General features: G+C 41.1%; 1 protein-coding gene across 1 annotated transcript in view; it reads left to right on the forward strand.

Moving 5' to 3' along the window:
- Window positions 1-7,556: 7,556 nt before the first annotated feature.
- LOC122550651 (interleukin-1 receptor-like 2) overlaps window positions 7,557-23,842 on the forward strand; it is a 33,539-nt gene continuing 17,253 nt past the window's right edge. The window contains exons 1-2 of the mRNA XM_043691729.1: window positions 7,557-7,808; window positions 15,525-15,578. Of these exons, the coding sequence (XP_043547664.1) occupies window positions 7,715-7,808; window positions 15,525-15,578 (148 nt within the window). The 5' untranslated portion in view covers window positions 7,557-7,714. The remainder of the gene's footprint in view (window positions 7,809-15,524; window positions 15,579-23,842) is intronic.

Below are 23,842 nucleotides of genomic sequence, written 5' to 3' on the forward strand. Positions count from 1 at the left end.
CCTCCCTTTCTGTCCTTCCTGTCGCATTTGTATCCGGGAACATTAAGCTGCCAGTCCTGTCCATCCCTGACCCATGTTTCTGTAATTGCTATGATATCCCAGTCCCATGTTCCTAACCATGCCCTGAGTTCATCTGCCTTCCCTGTTAGGCCTCTTGCATTGAAATAAATGCAGTTTAATTTATCAGTCCTACCTTGTTCTCTGCTTTGTCCCTGACTGCCCTGACTGTTTTAACTCACTTCTATTCTCAACTGTACCAGTCTCAGATTGATCTCTTTCCTCACTATCTCCCTGGGTCCCACACCCCCGACCACCACCTTACTAGCTTAAATCCTCCTGAGAAGCTCTAGCAAATCCAGTATATTAGTCCCCTTCCAATTTAAGTGCAATCCATCCTTCTTGTACAGGTCACTTCTACCCCAAAAGAGATTCCAATGATCCAAAAATGTGAATCCTTCTCCCATACACTAGCTCCTCTGCCATGTATTCATCTGCTCTATCCTCCTATTCCTGCCCTCACTAGCTCATTGCATTGGGAGTAATCCAGATATTACTACTCTTGAGGACATCCTTTTTAAATTCCTACCTAACTCTCTGTGATCTCCCTTCAGAATCTCAACCTTTTCCCTTCCTATGACATTGGTTCCAATGTGTACAATAACTTCCTGCTGGCCCCTCTCCCCTTTTGAGAATATTCTGCAAGCTCTCTGAGACATCCTTGACCCTGGCACCAGGGAGGCAACATAACATTCTGATTTTTTGCTGCTAGCCGCAGAAACGTCTGTCAGTACCTCGGACTAGAGAGTCCCCTAACACAGTCGATCTCCTGGAACCCAACTTACCCATCATTGCATTAGAGCCAGTCTTAATACCAGAAACTTGGCTGATCGTGCTACATTCCCCTGAGACTCCATCACCCCTTACATTTCCAAAAGAGCATACTTGTTTGAAATGGGGATAGCCACAGATGACTCCTACATGAACTGCTTCCCTCTCTTTCCTGGAATTAACCCATCTATGTGACTGTATCTGCAATTTTTCCCTCTTCCTATAACTGCCATTCATCACATCCCCTTGCTCTTGTAAATTTCTCATTGCCTCTAACTGTCTCTCCAACCGATCCATTCAATCTGATAGGATTCGCAACCATTTATTGCAGATATAATCCTCAGTAACCCGTAAACTCTTTCTCAACTCCCACATCGAACAAGAAGAGCATATCACTTTACTGAGGGCCATTTTTGCTTCTTTCAATCTGCAGACCCAGAAAATAGCACTGTCTTATTCCTCTACAAAACACTGCTCCAGGTTAATACTTATTGCTTATATCTTAAGTTTAATCAAGAGACCTATCTCAATAAAACAAGTGTGTTTGTATGTTTGTGGGCTGCCATGATGCCAAGGGTCTGAGTTGTCTAGAAGTCATTTCTGATATGTCTTTGATGTAAGGTATTGTGGCTATAGATTTTGGTTGCCAAGAATTCCTGAACAGCACCAAAGACACCAAGATAGAACCAAAATAATGGTCTTCTACGAGGAAAACCCAGGACCACAAACACCAGACAGCACCAACCTCATCAGCAAAAACAACATCGTCAAGCTCGTGGGCATATGCCTCACCACCCACTTCACATTCAATAACAAAACCTACAAACAAGCCAATGGAACACCTATGAAATCACCTATATCAGGGCTCATAGCAAAAGCAGTAATGCAGAGACTTGATCAAACAGCCCTCCCATCTATCCAAACCAAACTTTGGGTCTGCTACATGGATGACATCTTTGTCATCACAAAACTGAACAAATTAGAGGAAACCTACAATGCCAACAATATCCTGGCAGGGATAAAATTCACAAAAGAGGAGGAGAATGACAACAGACTCCCATTCCTAGACGTGACAGTTGAATGTACAGTCAATGGAGAGCTTCAAACCAGCGTCTACAGAAAAACAACATACACGGACAAAATACTTATCTTCAGAAGCAGTCATCCCAGCACACACACGTGGAGCTGCATCACACTGCAGCACTCAAGAACTACAAAAAGCAGAAGACAAATATCTATACAACGTTTTCAAGAAAAACGCGTACCCAATAAACAGAATCTGCCAATTGCTCAGAAACAAACCCATACAAGCAGGCACAACGCAACCAAAAACTATAGCCACACTACCTTACATCAAAGACACATTAGAAATAACTTCCAGACTACTCAGACCCCTTGGCGTCATGGTAGCCCACAAACCCACCAATACACTTAAATAGCGACTAATGAAACTAAAGGATCCAATAGATACCACCAGCAAAACTAACATCATTTACAAGATACCATGCAAGAACTGGTTTAAAAAAAAAACACTACATCAGACAAAGTAGTAGGAAACAGAACACATGAACACCAACCGGCCACCAAAAGACACGACCCACTCTCATTAGTTTCTATACATAAAGACAAAGAAGTTCAACACACACATCCTTGGACAGGCGAAATCAAGACACGTAGGAGAATTCTTAAAGGCCTGGCATTCTAACCAGAACTCCATCAATGAACACATCGATTTAGATTCTATTCACCTTCCCTTGAAAAAACAAACTAGAAATGTCATCACCCACCTTAAGAAACCAAGACCTATACATAGAGAGGCGGGCCGTACCACCAGCGCTTCACCAGAGACTCTCACTGATGATGTGACGAAACATCTGAAAACAAACCTTCAAGCTCAGCGAGCTAACCTACATACTTAACAGTAAACCATGTTTCAAGCCAGCATTGCACGAAACCAACTGATTTCTATGCACTGCTTGCAAACCCAAAGAAGACAAATTGCCAGGCAAAGTCACAATATCACATGCACTCAGCATATAATGTTCCTAAAGGCAAACTGGTTTCAATGGAAAGTACCCATTCAGTATCCTCTTTTACAAAAGAAACACAGTAATAAGTGAGACTTAAATCAAGTACCATTACTATTTGGTAATTTACTGATACATCCAGGTCTTATGATGGTGACATTTTCTCAATACATTTCCAAGCTTTTTGTTCATGGACTACAGTTGCTACTCCAGAATTTGCTTATACTAATGTACTACATTCCAGATTAGCCACTGACCATCATTCCCAAATCATCTTGACATTCATTGTTTTGTCCCTTACAAGTATACAGGTCATATAGAAGATTTTGGTTAATAATCTAGATTCTTCTAATTTTATCAAGGTTTGAGCTTTAGATTGGTCCAGTGTATCATCAGTTTAATCTGCTCTAATGACTGTCCATCATCTTCAACAAGTTTCCCTTTTTGCTTTCTTCCAAACCTGGTCTTTTTCCACCTGCTGCTGCAATGGTTATTTGATTTCTGCTATGTCTGGCTTGAGTTCTTTCACTGGAGCATCACTGCAGGCATGCATTTCTGAAAGGATTGTCATGACTGATCTTGCAGTTCCTCTACATCTGTTTTTGTAGGTTTATCATTTTTCCCAGCATTGTTTTGAGCTCAAAATGAAGTTGTGGTAGCTGCTTTGGCTGAGCCAAATCTATTTTATGTGCAAGTTGTTCCAGATCTTTCTGTAAATTAGCAATGTTTTCATTAGAGTGATGATACAGAGCTGGTATTTTGTTCTGTTTCCTTTCTTGAAGTTCAATTTTTCTCTCCATAGCAAAGAGCTGAGGTTTTACCTCCACTAATTCAAAAGAATGTAGTCTTCTTTCACGTTCTGTACATGTTTCTTACATTTTCTGTCGCACCTATGCTTGCTCTTTGCAAAAATTCTTATTAGCAAATAGTGATGGTTTGCTTCACACTATTGTCTTTTCACCCTGGCTATACAAGTTTTTCATTTTGGATAATGACCCTTCAACTGCCAGAATTGAATTTGTTTTCACCACGTACTCAGTGCGTTCCAGATTCTAACCACTCACTGCATAAAAGAAAAGATTTTCCCATGATACCATTACGTATTTTGACAATTATTTTAAATGAATGCCATATTATTCTTGATCCTTTCACCAATATAATCAGTCTCTCGCCCTCCACTACCCCAGACCATTCATGATTTTTGAACACTGCAATCATTTGTCTTAGCCTTCTGATCTCCAACGATAATGGTCCTGGCTTCTATCAGTTTATCTTTGTAACTGAAGTTCCTTCTCTCTGGAAACATTAAATTTAATCTGACACATGTCTGCCCATTCCGCTAAACTGCCTGTGTCTTTTTTGAAGTTCTATAAGATCCTCCTCATAAATCACAATATTTGGAAGTTTTGTGACATCTGCGAGTTCTGAGCAGTACACCAAAGTGTATAAAATACATCATTTGTATATATCAAGCAGAGGACTTTCAACCCCAGCCCCGGGGAGCACCACTATAAGTTTTCATACAGTCCAAAAGTAAATCACTGAATAGCAATCACTGTCACTCTGGCTAATTTCATATCCGTATTACACCGATCCTTTTATCCCATTGGCACATCTCTCAAACCTGTTAGACAGCACATTATCAAATGCCTTCTTGCAAGTCCATGTACACCATATCAATACCATGCCCTTATCTACTCGCTCTACTTCATCAAAAATAACACACCAAACAGGTTAGCTAAATATGCTCTTAAATCCAGGCTCACTTTCCTTAAGTAGCATTTGTCTAAGTGGCTATTGATTTTCATCTGAACATAGTTTATCCTCAGTGGTAAGATTTTAGAAACAAACTGGTTTGTAGTTGCTGTTTATTTCTTTCCGCATTTTTTTTGAAGTTGGCTATATGAACTTCAGCAAAGCATTCAACAAGATTCTGCATGGTAACCGGTAAGTAAGGTTACTTCACATGGGATCTGGGGGTGCTAGCCAAGTGGATACAAAATTGGTTCGAAGGTAGGAGACAGAGGGTGGTGGTTGAGGGCTGCTTTTCATCATTTATATAAATGATTTGGATGTGAATATAAGAGGTGTAGTGATTGGAACGAGGTTGATCTGGTTGATTGAGGTTGTTGATTGGGGTTGTTAACCTGGGTCAATCAGGAAACCCCTGGCTGACCAATGTAACCACCAGGAGATTAGAATCTCCTCAGTTCAGGGAGTGACTCTGAGCTGGCTGGCTCTAGCCAATACTGTATGCGCAAGTAAATAAAGGGTGACCTGGTTACGGGATATTTGCCTCTATGCAGATCTTGCAGGACGAATAGTTAGTAAGTCTGCAGATGACATCAAAGTAGGTGATGTCGTGGACAGAGAAGATAATCTTCCGAGTACAATGGGACCTTGATCAGATGGGCCAATGGGCTGAGGAGTGGCAGATGAATTTTAATTTAGATAAGTATGAAGTGTTATGTTTTGGTAAGGCATACCAGGGCAGGACTTATACAATTAACGGTAGACCACTGGAATATCTCGCCAAACAACAAGACCTGAGGTGTAGGTGCATTGTTCCTTGAAAATGGTCTCGCAGGTAGACAGGGTAGTGAAGACGGTGTTTGGCATGCTTGCCTTCATTGGTCAGAACATTGAATGTAGGAGTTGAGATGTCATGTTGCAACTGTACAGGACATTGGCAAGATCACTTTTAGAATACTGTGTACAATTCTGGTCATCCTTCCATAGGACATGTTGTTAAACTTGAGAGGGTGCAGACAAGATCTGCAAGGATGTTGCCAGGATTGAAAGGTTTGAGTTATAGGGAGAGGCTGAATAGGCAGGAGCTTTTTTCTCTGGGGCATTGGAGACTGAGGGGTGACTTTCTAGAGATTTATAAAAATATGAGGGGCATGGATAGGGTGTATAACGAAGGTCTTTTTCCTAAGGTGAGAGAAATACTAGAGAGCATAGGTTTAAGGTGAGGGGGAAAGATTTAAAAGGGACCTGTGGGGTAGCTTTTTCAAGCAGAGGCTGGTGCATTTATGGCACGAGCTGCCAGAGGAAGTGGTGGAGGCGGCTATAAATAGAACATTTAAAAGGCATTGGGATCGGTATATGAATAGGAACGGTTTAGGTGTGTATAGGTCAAGTGCTGATAAATGGGATTAGGTTACATTGGGATGTCTGGTTGGTGTGGACAAGTTGAACCAAATTTTCCACACTCTTTTAAAGTGTACCATTAACAATTCCGTAGTCCTTTGATAACATCCCTATATCTGAGGATTGTAAAATTAGTTGCAGTATCTGCGATTTCCACTTTCACTTCCATTAGTATCTTGGATGCATCTTGTCCTAGTGCTTTATCCCCATTAAATCCAGTCAGCCTATCAACTACCAACTCTGATCAGTTTTATGACCAACAAATGTTGATTTTACCTTCTCTTTCACCATGACCTGGTAAAAACCGATAAAAAGCATTCATTTAGTACCCTTGACACAGTCTTTGAAAAGAAAATTCTCTCTGCTTCTTCATCCATCCACCAATGTGATCAGTTTCTCCCTAACCACCCTGCCAGAGCGAACTCAATTTTGAAAATTCTCTTTTGGTTGCTAAGCAACCCTACATCTGTATATTCCATTTTATGCTAACTACCATACTGTTCTTCTTTTCTTGCTTTTTCAATTCCCCTTTGAACTCCTTGTACTGAGCCTGATTTTTAAGTGTATTATCCATCTGATAAACGTGATAAGTACTGTATTTCTGCCTCACCATAATCTCATCATAGACACTTTCATACTCAATGGAACTCTAGATTTGCTTGCGTTGCCCTTCCCTCAATGCAAATAGACTTTAATTAGTTTCCTCTTTATTGGCAGCTAGCATGCTCAAATACAAGATATTTCATGTTGATAACAATAAGATAGAGATGTAACACACCTTGATTGGGATAAGGAGAAACTGAAAGATGAGTGGGGATGTTCATTGATTCATGCCTTATACGATAAGCCAATAATTTGATCTGGATTAACCTGTCAGCTTGAGGCTAAGTAGAACAGAAATGCTGCTCATCATCTGGCAGAAGTTCAAGAGATTGTGGCTGATGTGCTAAGATGCACTAAAGAAAGTTTACTGACGTGGAGTTGAAGGAAATTTCAACGTTTGTAAATCTTGATACCCAGTGGGTAGCCTTGAACCAAATATTCTCTATATTACATCTGATTACAGAGTTTGCTTCCGGAAATAGTCTGTTTGAAAGTAATCAAAAGTGCATTTGAATTTATCCTACAAACTCTATTCGTGTAAAATTACATCTGAACATTTTCTTAGTTTGAAAACAAACGCTGCTGGAGATCACAGTGGGTCAGGCAGCATCCGTGGAGAGAAAGCAAGCTAACATTTTGAGTCTAGATGATGCTTCATCAGAGCTGAAATGAAGCTTTGACGAAAAGTCATCTAGACTCAAAACATTAGCTTGCTTTCTCTCCATGGATGCTGCCTGACCCGCTGTGATCTCTAGCATTTTTCATGTTCAGTTCAGATTCCAGCATCTGCAGTAATTTGCTGCTGCATATTCTTAGATTGTCACACAAAGTAGTTTTTCTAAGACCAATGGTAAAAATGTAGATTGGCAAAATATTGATTTTCAGCCTCTGTAATTAACAGCTAAAAAGCAACTGTTGAGACGGATGTGAATTGTCTATTGCAAAATTGATTCAGTTGTGCTGAATTAACAAAAATTTATAATCATTGCTTTACTTCCTCTACATCCTTCACGGAAGTACTTATTTTAACTTTATTCGCCACTAGGACTGTCTGAAGCAAAATCAAAACGATCCATTCAATCTAATTTTGTTAGAGCTGCAGAATGACTGTGTCCTTGATTATGTTTATCTTCATCTGTGAATCCATCAGCAGCAGTGAGGTTTCCAGTCTATCCATACACTACAATAATACTTCAGGTAAGAAACTAGCAGATATAGTTTGTTTTGTTTAAAAATACCATTAGCTCTGTCAGTAAATTATAACCCTTTTTGAAAGGGAAGGCACGGGTTTCACTATGAATTTCAATATTAGCATTTGTAACCATTCTGAGTGTCAAGAATTTTGCTATAATTCCACAGATTTGAATTGAAACAATGCGCCAATAGACAATGCAAATACATTTAAAATAATTTCAAAGGGCATCCATCAGAAATAGGAAATGTTAGTTTATATGCAACTGTGGACTTAATGCTGGCATACTAGAGTTTGGAGAGATCAGATATTTCTCAGTCAAGGTTCGAACCTATTTTTGCTTGAACTTAATATTTTAGGATATAGGCAACCATGTGCATGTGGGTTTTCATAAAAGCAGCTCTGATAATGACACTGAGTTGGTAAAGGGTCGGGAAAGTATCAGATCCTTCCATCATTTATGGTAGAAGTTTACCTTAATCACTCCCTCCAGTCACAAATGGCAGTTCTAGGCAAAAGTCAGGACTGCAGATGCTGGAAACCAGAGTTTAGATTAGAGTGGTGCTGGAAAAGCACAGCAGGTCAGGCAGCATCCGAGGAGCAGGAAAATCAACCTTTTGGGGCAAAAGCCCTTCATCAGGAATCCTGATGAAGGGCTTTAGCCCGAAATGTCGATTTTCCTGCTTCTCAGATGCTGCCTGACCTGCTGTGCTTTTCCAGCACCACTCTAATCTAAACAAATGGCAGTTCTGGCCCAGAACAAAATTTTATGTTAAGATAAATATAATGTACTTCTCAGTATAATGGTTGATACTATCATGTTTAAATGCAGCCAATTTGGATGTTAACCAGATTAATTGAAATAAAGAACAAAATAAAAAACAAGAAGCCCATCCAGATTGCGCCAACATAAACTAAAAATCTTTTGCCTCTATTGGGTCCAAATTCCTCAACTTCCCACCTATTCATTTTTTGTCAAGATGTCTCTTGAATGATGCGATTGTATCTGTCTCCTCCATCACCTCTGATGATGCATTCCAGGCACTACCATCCTCTGTATAAGAAAGAAACTTGCCTCTCACATCTCCTTTAAACTTTTTAGCTTAAACCCATGCGCCCTAATTGACATTTCTTCGCTGGGAAGAAGACTCTGACTATCCATTCTATCTATGCCTCTCATAATTTTGTGAACCTCCACCAGGTTGCCTCTTATCCTCTGACATTCAAGTGAAATTCAGCCACTTTTGTCCAATTTCTCTTCATATCTAATACCCTCCAAACTAGACAAGATCCTGGTCAATCATTTCTGTACCCTCTCCAAAGTCTCCATGTCCTTATGGTAGTATGGCAACCAGAACTGTATGTAATATTCCAAATGTGCCCTAAGTAAAGTTCAAAATAGCTGCAATATGACTTGCTAGTTTCCATGCTATCTGCCCCAACCTATGAAAGCAAGCATGCTATATGCTGTCTTGACTACTTTATCCACTTGTGTTGCCTCTTTCAGGGAACTGGAGCCATATGCCTAGATTGGTGATGCTACTGAAGGTTCTGCCATTTACTGTATTTTACTGGATGAGATCTTCTAAAATACATTACCTCGCATTTGTCTGGATTTAAATCCATTTGCCATTTCACTGCCCGAGTCTCCAGTTTATCTATATCCTGTTGTATCCTCTGGCAATCCTCCTCATTATTTGTAGCTCCCCCAATCTTCGTTTCATCTGCAAACATATTGATCAGACCACTTCTCCTCCACATTCTTCTCCAAATCATTTACGCATTACAAACAACTAGAGTCCCAGCACTGATCCCTACAGAACACTAGTCACAGATCCCCAGTCAGAAAAAAACAACTTTCCACTGTGACGCTCTGTCTTCTGTAACTAAGCCAGTTCTATATCCATCTTAGCAGCTCACTGCGGATACTGTGTGACTTCATCTATCAGCCTGTCATGAGAGACCTTGTCTAAGACCTTGCTAAAATCCATGTAGACAACACCTACTGCCCTGCCCTCATCAATCATCTTTGCCACTTATTCAAAAAACTCAAATCAAGTTTGTGAGACAAGACCTTCCCCACATAAAACCATGCTGCCTATTGCTAATAAATCCATATTTTTCCAAATGTGAGTAAATCTTGTCACCAGCAAACTTCTCCAATAACTTCCCTGCCACTGACATAATGTCCCAGTTGCTTTTAGTTGAAGCTCAGAATTCCAATCACTGCTTCATGTGTTATACTTCTACATTGAGCAAACACTGTGTTCTTCTACTACAAATACTCTCCTTAAGAATTATGTTGACAAATAACATTCATCCAGATATTTTATAAGTGTGCGCCATCCCTTCATCCATATTCTGTTAATATTTTTCATTCAATAAATTGTGGACAAACCCCTGATAATTGCATGAAAGTTCTGGATGCAATTTAATAAGGACATTTCCAAAATACTGCTTTCTGCTCAACGATGGTAATAGCTCATTGCTTAAATCTGAAAAGTCACATTATTTCTTGTGTGTGTTGCTGAGAGGAGATAGAACATTAGAGTGCAGTACAGGCCCTTCAGCCCTCTGTTGTGCCGACCTGTGGAACCAATCTGAAACCTATCTATCCTACGCTATTCCACTATCATCCATATATTTATCCAATGACCATTTAAATGCCCTTAAAGTTGGGGAATTTACTACTGTTGCAGGCAATGCGTTCCCTGCCCCTACTCCTCTCTGAGTAACGAAACTACCTCTGACATCTCTCCTATATCTATCACCCCTCAATTTAAAGCTACATCCCCTTGTGCTAGCCATCACCATCCGAGGAAAAAGGCTCTCATTGTCCACCCTATCTAACCCTCTGATTATCTTATGTCTCAATTAAGTCACCTCTCAACTTCCTTCTCTCTAATGAAAACAGCCTCAAGTCCCTCAGCCTTTCCTTGTAAGACCTTACCTCCATACCAGACAACATCCTAGTAAACCTCCTGAACCCTTTCCAACACTTCCACATCGTTCCTATAATGCGGTGACCAGAACTGTACGCAATAGTCCAAGTGCAGCTGCATTAGAGTTTTGTATAGCTGCAGCATAACCTTGTGACTCTGAAACTCAATCCCTCTACCAATAAAAGCTAACACACCGTATGCATTCTTAACAACCCTATCAACCTGGGTGGCAGCTTTCAGGGATTTATATACATAGACACTGAGATCTCTCTGCTCATTTACATTACTAAGAATCTTACCATTAGTTCAGTACTCCTTATCCCTGCTGTACCTTCCAAAGTGAATCATCTCACACTTTTCTGCATTAAACTCCATTTGCACCTCTCAGCTCAGCTCTGCAGCTTATCTATGTCCCTCTGTAACCTGCAACATCCTTCGGCACTATCCACAACTCCACTGACCTTAGTGTCATCAGCAAACTTACTAACTCATCCTTCAACACCCTCATCTCGGTCATTTATAAAAATGATGAACAGCAATGGACCCAAAACAGATCCTTGTGGTACACTAACAACTGAACTCCAGGGTGAACATTTCCCATCATTCACCACCCTCTGTCTTCTTTCAGCCAATTTCTGTTCCAAACCGCTAAATCACCCTCAACCCTATGCCTCCGTTTTTTGTGCAATAGCCTACTGTGGGGTACCTTATCAAACACTTTACTGAAATCCATATGCATCACACAAACCATTTTTCCCTCCTCCAACTGTTTGGTCACCATCTCAAAGAACTCAATAAGATTTGTGAGGCATGACCTACCCTTCACAAAACCATATTGACTGTCCCTAATCAACTTATTCCTCTCCAGATAATTATAAATGCTACCTCTTAAAACTTTTTCCACCACTTTACTCACAACTGAAGTAAGGCTCACTGGTCTATAATTACCAGGGTTGTCCCGACTCCTTAAACAAGGGAACAACATTTGCTATCCTCCAATCTTCTGGCACTATTTCTGTAGACAATGACAATGTAAAGATCAAAACCAAAGGCTCTGCAAACTCTTCCCTGACTACCCAGAGAATCCTAGGATAAAATCCATCTGGCCCAGGCACTTATCTATTTTTACACTTTCCAGAATAGTTAACACTACCTCCTTGTGAACTTCAATCTCATTTAGTCTAGTAGCCTGTACCTCAATATTCTCCTTGACAACATTGTCTTTTCCCAGAGGAAAAATATTCATTTAGCGCTTCCCCTATCTCCTCAGACTCCACGCACAATTTCCCACTACTATCCTTGATTGGCACTAATCTTACCCTTGTCATTCTTTTATTCTTGATATACTTATAGAATGCTTTAGGGTTTTCCTTGAACCTATCTGCCAGCGACTTCTCATGTTCCTTCCTGGCTCTCTGTTTAGGTCTTTCCTGGCTACCTTGTAACTCTCAAGCACCCTAACTGAGCCTTCACGTCTCATCCTAACATAAGCTTTCTTCTTCCTCTTGACAAAAGATTCAACTTCTTTAGTAAACCATGGCTCCCTCGCTCGACAACTTCCTCCCTTCCTGACAGGTACATACTTGTCAAGGACACGCTGTAGCTGTTCCTTGAATAAGCTGTATATTTCAATTGTGCCCATCCCCCGGAGTTTCCTTCCCCATCCTATGCATCCAAAATCATGCCCAATTGCATCATCATTACTTTTCCACTCGCAATAACTCTTGCCCTGTGGTATATACCTATCCTTTTCCATCACTAAAGTAGAGATAACCAAACCATGGTCACCAAGACTAAAGTGCTCATCTACCTGCAAATCTAACACCTGGCTGGGTTCATTAACCAGGACCAAATCCAATGTGGCCTCGCTCCTTGTTGGCTTGTCTACACACTATCAGGAAACCCTCCTGCACACATTGGACAAAACCTGACCCATTTAAACTACTTGAACTATAGTATTTCCAGTCAATATTTGGAAAGTTAAAGTCCCCTACGACAATTACCATGTTACTCTCGCTCCTATCCAGAATTATCTTTGCTATCCGTTTCTCGACAGCTCTGGAACTGTTCAGAAGCCTATAGAAAACTCCCAACAGAGTGACCACTCCTTTCCTGTTTCTATCCTCAGTCTATACTACCTCAGTAGATGAGTCCTCAAACATCTTTTCTGCCACCATAATACTGTCCTTGACTAACAATACCACACCTCCCCCTCTTCTCAGTTCTTACTGAAACATCTAAATCCCAGAACCTGCAAGAATCATTCTTGTCCCTGCTCTACCCATATCTCTGAAATGGCCACAACATCGAAGTCCCAGGTACCAACCCCTACTGCAAGTTCACCCACCTTATTCTAGATGCTCCTGGCATTGAAGTACACACACTTCAAACCACCTTTCTGCTTGCTGGTGAACTCTTGTGACCTTGAAACCTCATTTCTGATCTCACTACTCTCAACCTCCTGGACACTGGAACTACAATTTAGGTTCCCATCCCCTGCTGAATTAGTTTAAACCTTCCTGAAGAGCTTTAGCAAATTTCCTTCCAAGATATTGGTACTCCTCTGGTTCAGGTGTGGACCATCCTGTTTGTAGAGGTCCCACCCATCCCAGAATGAGCCTCAATTATCCAGGTATCCGAAACTCTCTCTCCTGCACCATCCTTGTAGCCATGTGTTCAACTCCTCTCTCTCCCTATTCCTTGCCTCTCCAGTTGTGGCACGGGCAACAAACCAGAGATAACAACTCTGTTTGTTCTCGCAATAAGTTTCCACCCTAGCTCCCCAATTTTCTGCCTTAAATCCCCATTCCTTTTCCTACCTATGTCGTTACTACCTATGTGGACCATGACTTGGGGCTGCTCTCCCTCCCCTGCAAGTATCCCGAAAACACTATCTGAGACATCGCGAATCCTGGCACCTGGGAGGTAAGACACCTTGAGTCTCTCTCATTCCTACAGAACCTCCTATCTGTCCCCCTAACTATGGAGTCCCCAATGACTAATGCTCTGCTCATCTCCCCCCTTCTCTCCTGAGCAACAGCAACAGGAGCAGATTCTGTGCCAGAGACCTGTACCCCCAAGGCTTACCCCGGTATATAACACACACAGACACCCACACACAGACACCTCCCGAAATATCCAAAACGGTAAACTTGTTATTGAGGGGAACGGCCAACAGGATCCCTGCACTGTCTGCCAGTTCCCTTTCCTTCTCCTGACTTAACCTATCCACCTTTTTCTTGCACCTGAGGTGTGACTTCCTCCCTGTAACTCCTCTCAATAACCCCCTCCACCTCCCAAATGATCCAACAGTTTCCAAGGAGTTGGGTGCACTTCCAGCAGATGAGGTTAACGGTGACACTTCACTCTCACATTCTGCAGGAGGAACATTCAACTGCCCTAATCGACATTCCCACTATTCTAAATTCCCAGAGACTGTCGAAAAATAAAGAATAAAAAATAACTAGTTAACTTACCAATCCGGTGCATAGAACCTTTTTTTTTTGGTTAGAGGAGGAGGATGGGTGGGAGACACTATCTAAGTAGTGTTTCGGGTAACACAACCAGCTTCACTTACTCAGCAGTCCCGTGCCGACTCCTGCTCAGCGTATCCTCCACCTATTCACGAGGTAAGTTTTGAAAGCAGTGATTCACCTTCCTGGCAGCTTCCTGGTCACTGCTGCAGCTCTTCCTCCTGCTGGACACCAAAATCAGCAGTGGAAGAGATGGCACTCCTGCATTAATAGGGATGGAGATTGGTGGTGGAGGGGGCGTATCCCTGGAAACCACTGAGGCTGTCAGTTTACCTGCTAGGTTTCCCTCATGGCTCAAGCACTCGTAAAAGGTTCAAAGAGGTTGCTGATTGCCTACTTGGCTCTAATGGGCTCTGGGCAAGTGTTTGGTCTCTAACATTTCCTGCTGCTAGCAACTATGCCAATGGTCAGAAAGCAGATATGTCACCCATCATCTTCCTGCACCACTTTGCCTGCCTTGCCATCTCTCAGCCGAACCCGAAACGACAGGATAAATCACTATTTCAGATGTAGCCTAACCAGCAATAAATAAGAGGTTAGAATAGTATGTATTGTTTATTTTAAATACCTTTTCAAATGCATAATTAGTTTGGTAATTTTCCTTTGCTTATATGTTTGCAGTTAAATCCAGGTATGTGCATCACGAAGGAATATAATTATTACTTAAAATTTCTGTATAATTAAGTTGGACAGAGTCTGTTGCTGTGCAAATTGGTAGGAATCCATTCAGAGCCCTGGATGGTCTTGTCTTGATTATTCTTCTATAGATTTTATTTTTAAATACATTTCTAATCATTAAAAATGTAACTTTTGCAAATTAGTATAGGATTTCTTCATCTGGAAGTTGCTTTGCAGCTTTAGATTAGATTATATTACTTACAGTGTAGAAACAGGCCCTTCAGCCCAACAAGTCTACACCGACCCTCCGAAGAGCAACCCACCCAGACCCATTCTCCTACAGTTACCCCTTCACCTAACACTACGGGCAATTTAGCTTGGCCAATTCTCCAAACCTGCACATTTTTGGACTGTGGGAGGAAACCCACGCAGACACTGGGAGAATTTGCAAACTCCACACAGACAGTTGCCTGAGGCGGGAATTGAACCCGGGTCTCTGGCGCTGTGAGGCAGCAGTGCTAACCACTGTACCACTGTGCCGCCTTTAAGATTTAACTTCTTTGTAATTTCTAATAAACTCTGTTACGATAATCTTGACATTTTTATGCCTTTTGATTTCACTGCACAGGTCATGTTCCACAGATTTTATATCCATACAATAATACCGTGGAAGCATTGGTTGGTAAGTGAAGCCAAGTAAAATAAAGCAACTAAGCTCTTTTGCTCTTTGTGATTTTTATAAATGACTTGGATGAGGAAGTGGAGGGGTGGGTTTGTAAGTTTGCCGATCATGTGAAGGTTGGTGGAGTGTGGAGAGCTATTGTAGGTTGCAACGGGACATTGACAGAATGCAGAGCTGGGCTGAGAAGTGGCAGATGTAGTTCAACCTGGATAAGTGTGAAGTGATTAATTTTGGAAGGTCGAATTTGAATTCAGGTTATAGGGTTAAAGGCAAGTTTCTTGGCAGTTTGGAGGAACAGAGGGATCTTGGGGATCTACGTCCATAGATCCCTCAAAGTTGACACCTAAGTTGATAGAGTTGTTAAGAAGGCATACGGTGTGTTGGCTTTCATTAGCGGGGGATTGAGTTTAAGAGCCGCAAGGCTCTATAAAGCCTGATTAGACCACGCTTGGAATATTATATTCCATTCTGGTTGCCTCATTATAGGAAGGATGTGGAAGCTTTGGAGACGGTGCAGAGGAGATTTACCAGGATGCTGCCTGGACTGGAGGGCATATCTTGTGAAGTAAGTTTGAGGAAGCTAGTGATTTTCTTATTGGAGTGAAGAAGGTTGAGAGGTGGCTTGATAGAGGTGTACAAGATGATGAGAGGCATAGATAGAGTGGACGACCAGAGACTTTTTCCCAGGGCGGAAATGGTTATCACAAGGGGGCATAATTTTAATGTGATTGTAGGACGGTTTAGGAGAGATGTCAGAGTTTGGTTCTTTACACAGTGGTGGGTGCGTGGAATGCACTGCCAGCAGTGATAGTAGAGTCAGATGCATTAGGGACATTTAAGTGACTCTTGGATAGGCACACGGAAGATAGTACAATGAAGGGTATATAGTTTAGTTTGATTTTACAGTAGGATATAAGGTCAGTGCCAAAATCGAGGGCCTAAAGGCTTGTATTGTGTTCTACTGTTCTATGTTCTAAAGCAGACTTTTATATTGATTCTGGCCTCTCCTGTCGTCTTTTGCCCCAAATAATGAACCCTTGAAACCATTAGATTCCTCAAATAATTTGTTTTAAAGTTTATTTGTGGGATGCATTTGATGCCCATTCCTCATTATCCTGAGGAGTTAATGGTGGGCTAACCTTGTGAATTGCTGAAGAAAGTTGAACAAGTTGACCCTATTCAGGCCAATCTTTTTGAAACATACAAAACTTTTGACTTGACAGTGTTTATGCAGAAAGGTTGTTTCCTCTTGTGGAAGAATCTAGAACCAGAGGACATGATCTCAGAGGAAGGGGTCACCCATTTAAGACATTGAGGAACAATTTCCTATGTGAGGGTAATGAATCTATGGAATTCTGTACCACAGAGAACTATTGGAGGCTGGGTCATTAAGTATATTCAAGACTGAGATAGATTTTTAATCAGTGAGGAAACCCAGTGTTATGAGGAAAAGGCAGGAAAGTGGGGTTGCTGATGCCCGAAACGTCGATTCTCCTGTTCCCTGGATGCTGCCTGACCTGCTGCGCTGTTCCAGCAACACATTTTCAGCTCTGATCTCCAGCATCTGCAGACCTCACTTTCTCCTCGATTATCAGATCAGCCATTACCTCAATTGGCTGAATTGCCTCCTTCTGGTCCTATGTCTTACCGTAAGCTGTGTCTGGCCTACGCCATGAGATTCTCTGACAGTGTTCTAACTTCATTTTACTCAAAAGGATTTTTTCAAATAAAATAATGGCACCTGATCCAATTTCAAGTTTGAAATCAGTTGGATGATGGTTAACCTATTTAATCTGGTTCAGATGAATCCTCTATTACCCCTAAGAAAGATTGCTTCATACCATGTAATTATGTGTTCTAATGAAGCTAAGTCTAAGTACTGTATTTTCTTTCAAAGATGTTTGCTATCAGATTTTTATCCTCTTTGTGCAATTAGCATTATTATTTTTATGGCTCAGAGGTTGTTTTTGAGTCTTGTACGTTTTTTGGAAATGTCCCACTTTTATTTTTACAAAAGTTGCATCGGTGTGATAAAGCTTGACATTGTTTCTGTTTTTAATTCCATATCTGACCTGCAGAATCACAGAATTGTTACAGTGTGGAAAGAAGCCATTAAACCCATTGTGTCTGCAAGCATTTTAACTTTGTGCCAATTCCTGCCTTTTCCCCATTTTCCAGCAAACTGTTTGTTAATTAATCATCTAATGCCTTCCTGAATATCTCATCCCTAGAATCATTCTTGTAAACCTTTTCTGCACTCTCTCCAGTCCATTCATATCCTTCCTATAATGAGCTGCCCAGAACTATGCATAATACTATACTGAGACTTATAGAACATAGAACAATACAGCGCAAAATAGGCCCTTCTCAGCTCGTCCCCCTACACTATCCCATCATCATCCATGTACTTATCCAAGGATTGTTTAAGTCTCCCTAGTGTGGCTGAGTTAACTACATTGACAGGTAGGGCATTCCACGCCCTTACCACTCTCTGAGTAAAGAACCTGCCTCTGATATCTGTCTTACATCTATCACCGATCAATTTGTAGTTATGTCCCCTCATACAAGCTGACGTCATCATCCTAGGAAAAGACTTTCACTGTCTACCTTATCTAATCCTCTGATCATCTTGTATGTCTCTATTCAAAACCCCTCTTAGTCGCCTTCTTTCCAATGAGAACAGACCCAAGTCTCTCAGCCTTTCCTCAGATGATTTTCCCTCCAGACCAGGTAACATCCAGTAAATCTCTGCACCTTTTCCAATGCTTCCACATCCTTCCCAAAATATGGTGACCAGAACTGTCCATGATATTCCAAGTGTAGCCGCTTCAATTGTAGGGCCATGTTGCTCTGGAACTCAATCCCTCTACCAATGAAACCTAACATGCCGTATGCCTTCTTAATAGCACTATCAACCTGGGTGGCAACTTTCAGGGATGTGTACAAGGACTCCAAGATCCCTCTGCACATCCACACTACCAACAATCTTTCCATTGACCCAGTACTCTGCCTTCCTGTTATTCTTTCCAAAGTGCATCACCTCATATTTATCTGCATTGAACTCCATTTGCCACCTCTCAGCCCAATTCTGCAGTTTATCCAAGTCCCCCTGCAACCTGTAACATTCTTTCAAACTGTCCACTACTCCACTGACTTTAGCGTCATCTGCAAATTTACGAATCCATCCATCTATGCCTGTGTCTAAGTCATTTATAAAAATAACAAACAGCAGTGGTCCCAAAACAGATCCTTGTGGCACACCACTAGTAACTGGACTCCAGGCTGAATATTTTCCATCAACCACCACTCACTGCCTTCTTTCAGAAAACTAGTTTCTAATCCAAACTGCTAAATTGCCCTCAATTACCCTCGCCTCTGCATTTTCTCCAACAGCCTACCATGTGGAACCTTATCAAAGGCTTTATTGAAGTCTATGTATACACGTCAACTGCCCTACCCTCATCTACATGCTTGGTCCCCTTCTCAAAAAACTCAGAGGTTTGTGAGACACGACCTGCCCTTGACAAAACTATTTGACTATCTGAAATCAAATTGTTGCTTGCTAGATGATTTTAAATCTTATCTCTTATAATCCTTTCCAAAACCTTTCCTACAACAGAAGTAAGGCTCACTGGTCTATAATTACCTGGGTCATCTCTACTGTCCTTCTTGAACAAGGACACATTTGCAATCCTCCAGTCCTCTGGTACTAAACCTGTAGACAATGATGACTCAAATATCAAAGCCAAATGTTCTGCTATCTCCCTAGCTTCCCAGAGAATCCTCAGATAAATCCCATCTGGCCCTGGGGACATGTCTACTTTCACTCTTTTTAGAATTGATAACACCTCTTTGTAACTAACCTCGATCCTTTCTAGTCTAATATCTCGTATCTCATTCTTCTCCTCCACAATATTCACCCTTTTCCTGAGTGAAAACCGATGAGAAATGTCTGTTTAGCACCTCTCCGATCTCCACAGGGTCCACACTCGACTTCCCACTTCTGTCTTTGACTGGCCCTGTTCCTACCCTAGTCATCCTTTTATTCCTCACATACCAATAGAAAGCTTTAGGGTTCTCCTTTATTCTATTTGCTAAAGATTGCTTGAGTCCTATCTTTGCTGATCTGTAACTCTCCATCGTCTCATCTGATCTATCTTGTCTCATCAACACATAAGCCTCCTTCTTCCACTTAACAAGAGATGCAATTTCTATAGTAAACCACAGTTCCCTTACCTTATCACTTCCTCAATGTATTATTTGAGTTCATAATAACTTCTATTCTATGGCCCTACAATTGAAGCCTAGAAAACTGTTTTATGAGCAGTTCTTTCTCTCTGTCCTGTCACCTTTGTAATAATTTATGTATGTACATACACTCCTAGATCTATCTGTTCCTCCACACCCTTTAGATTGTTTCTCTATTCTCTTTGTACCAAAGTATATCATCTCATACTACTTTGCATTAAGTTTTGTCTGCCATGAGTCTGCCCACTCCAATGTGTTAATGTCCTTTTGAAGTTCTGTACTGTACTACTTACATTTTCAGATCTCCCAAATTTTGTTGTCTGCAAACTTTGAAATTGTCTCTTGAGCACCAGGATCTCAAATATTCACATGTTATGTTTATATTCACCCCCGGCCTGAAAAGTATTGATTAACCATTGCTGTCTGTTCCCTGTCTCTCAGCCTATTTGCCCTTTTATTTCATGGTATATAATTTTCCAAACAGATCTGTTATGTGGCACAGTGTCAGGCTCCTTTTTGGAAGACCATGTAGACCACATTGCCAGCTTTCTCATCAACCTTCTCTATTACCACTCCAAAAACTTCCAGTCACTTAAATATGGTTTCCTTAACATATCCATTCTGACCATATAGTCCAGTACAAATCTCAGTCTGAAGGATTTGTGAATTTACATTTGCAGGGAGTTAAATATCTCTTTCTCTGTTGTCATTATTTTGAACTGCTGTTATTTCTCTCTCTTAAATGATTTATTTAGAAGCTGTTACAGGAATTTGCGATTTTATGCAGGTTACAGTTGATTTTACTGTTCAGTGTTTTAAATTGTTCAATCATCTTAATTGTGTTAACTGTGAATCCTCAAGTTTTGTAAAGATTGTTGTTAGGTGGAGAAGGATGCCCATCTTTGGCAGATGATACACTCAACCATGATGACCAGTAAATAAAATTTAATAAGACTCTCCTTCTTTACTTAATAGCTAGTTACATTGTATCTAAGTACATGATTGTCTCTTGTGATATTGGGTTCAACATAAGAGTAAGTTTATATTACAGCTGCTGAAGCACCAGATCTTTAACAACTCTGGTTAGCTCCTCCGAGGGACAGTCCTTCATATCCTAATAGATGTAGCCTAACACATGACGTCAGTTAACCCTTTCAGGTGTAATTGTCTTCTGTACAAATCTTGTGGACTTGTAAATTAAGGCAGTCTTACATGCAGATTAATGGCTGTCTTGTAGAAGAATCATAACGGACTCGAGATGTTAACTCAGTTTCTCTCTCCACAGACCTGAGTTTCTCCTGCACTTTTAGTTTCAAATGCAGATTAACAACTTGGACAGGAGGGAAATAATTGGTGCATTTTGTAAGTGGCAGAGTGGGTGGTCAATAAAAACATCTGTCTCCAATAAAGCTGAACCAGGCCTCTGAGGTGCCTTCAGTAGATGTAGGGTGATACTGCAATGAAGCAGGTACCCTGTGATGTCCCCAACATTTCCATTGAGGTTTCCTTGTTTTTGTTTGCCTGCATAGCACATTCTGATGAACCCGACATCAATGCAATATCACAGGTGAAACTAATGTAAAAAGAATCACTGATGGGCAGACAACATACTGACAGACCTACAATCACATTGGAAGAGTTTGCATGCAGTTTGCAGAAGGCTGCCTCAGGTATTTGAAGTCACAGATTATTGTGATGCTGTTGTGTAGATGGAATGACCAACTGCATGGAATATCATCTGCAGTCGAATGATACCATGCATGCTGCAATTACACTTTGGCTGGGCAGACTAGCACAACTGCCACCCTAAGTAAGTTGACAGGAGCCTTTGCTTTGTCCTCACAGGGCTGTACCAAGCTGCATCAAGGTATATTCAACATGGCAGTGAGTGAGGCTGACCCATGAGAGGGGTGATGGAGAAAAGGAACATCAGACTGGGAACTGCATTCAAAGCATCTTCAAGTTCTTTCTTGTGCCCACCACACTGTCATCAGACTTTATCTTCCATTAGCCAGATCTGTTCTTGTGCAGGTGCAGATGATGCTATCCTTGGAGTTTTCACTGACTGTAAAACCCAAATGGGTTTGGCCAAGAGCAATTTGATAGTCAGAGCAGCAATCTGAGGATTCTGTCTTCATTGCTACTCCAGTCACAGGGATTGCAACAAATCAAGATGGAAGGAAAAAGGGAAAAATAAAAACAGAGTTTTTTAATTGTACAGTGGTATGCATCTAGTTAAATGACAAAATGCCACATTATATGTTTCTGTTTAGTGAAAGCACATGATTTTATTTTAGTCTTACTTCCTCATCTTGCCTATTCTTGCCTGCTGAGTGGCAAGTCACCTCTAGCTTACATGTTGATGAATGGGAATATTTGAGAAATTGATGGGGACCAGTGACGATGTGGCTGGTTGTTTGCAGGTTTGCTTTGTGTCCGTGACATTGTGAGGAATTTTGTTGAGGATGCATAGTGGTAGGAACAAGGTCATTTGATGGGCTTCTGATGTCAGTACACTGGTAAACCTAAATGAACCTAAAATGAAGAACGACCTCCCTGGCAGCAGCGTGTGCAGTTGGAGAATTTGAGCATTTCTCAATTGACCAGTTCCACTTCTTCAAAATGCAGCTGATGTGTAACCACAATTAAATATTTGTACAGGCATGTGCAGCATTCCCAGGGAGCTGCCTTGCTATTTTTTTTCTTATGTCTGATGTCCTCAGACCCCCAAATGCACTTAACAGGTGGCTGTTAGAAGACATGGATACCTACTTCAAACTTGGCTGATGTTATCCATCAGAAATGCTTTTTAAACTTTGCTAGCATATCTGCTTCTACCACCTCCCCGGCAGCACATTCCAGCATGTACCAACCTCTTTATTGAGTATATTCCTTTAAGTTTTCCCCCTCTCACCGTTAACCTATGCCCCCTAATATTTGATATTTCCACTCTGACTATCTACCCTTTCCATGCCTCTCCAAATTATATACTTCCAACACCCAACACCACCTCTTAATAGTGACACGCCACAAAATATCAACATAACTCTCCCTAATCTTACCATCATCTGTGTCCTTCTCCCTGGTGTACACCAAAGTACTCATTAAGGACCTCATCCACTTCCCCTTCTTTGTCCTGGAGTGGACTTAGCTTTTCCCGAGCTGCCCTCATTCTCCTCATCTATATAAAATGTTTCGGGATTCTTCTTGATCCTATTATCCAAGGAACGATCGTGGCCACTTCTAGCCTTCACAATTTCTTGTTTAAGTTCTTTCTTGTTTCCTTTGTACTTCTCAAGGGCCATGTTTGATGTTGCCATCCTTATCTTTTATTCTCACAGGAACATGCTGGTCCTGAGCTCTGATCAACTGGCCTTTAAAAGACTCTTGCATGTCAGATATGGATTTATCCTAAAACAGCCATTCTCCATCTAATTTCTCCAGTTCCTGCCTAATACTGTTGTTAGTAGCCTTTCCCAAGTTTAGTAATTTCATTAGAGCTCCTTATTCGTGATGATATTAAAACTTATGGAATTACGATCACTGTTCCGAAAATGCTCCCCAACTAAAACTTGGGTCAGCTGACCAGGCTAATTCCCCAATACACGGTCTGATATGGCCCTTAACGTAGTTGGATACTCTGTATATTGTTTCAAGAAATCCTCCTAGATGGTCCTCTCAAATTCTGCTGCATGTATGCCCCTGGCACTAATGGACTGCCAGTCAGTATTGGGGAAGTTAACATCACCCACCATAATAACCCTGTTGTTTTTATATTTTTCCATGATCTGCTTACATATCAGTTCCTGTATCTCCTGCTGGCTTTTGGGAAGCCTACAGTATTGTCCCATCATACTGCTTACATCCTTCTTATCCCTGAGTTAAACCCATATGACCTCGCTGAATGACCCCTCCAAGATATCCCCTCTTAGTACAGCCGTAACATTCTCCTCCATCAGAAAGGCAACACCTCCACCCTTTTTACATCCCTCACTATCTTGTCTGAAACATCTAAA

This window comes from Chiloscyllium plagiosum, chromosome 6 (genome assembly GCF_004010195.1).
Source record: "Chiloscyllium plagiosum isolate BGI_BamShark_2017 chromosome 6, ASM401019v2, whole genome shotgun sequence".
Classification (NCBI taxonomy): Eukaryota; Metazoa; Chordata; class Chondrichthyes; order Orectolobiformes; family Hemiscylliidae; genus Chiloscyllium; species Chiloscyllium plagiosum.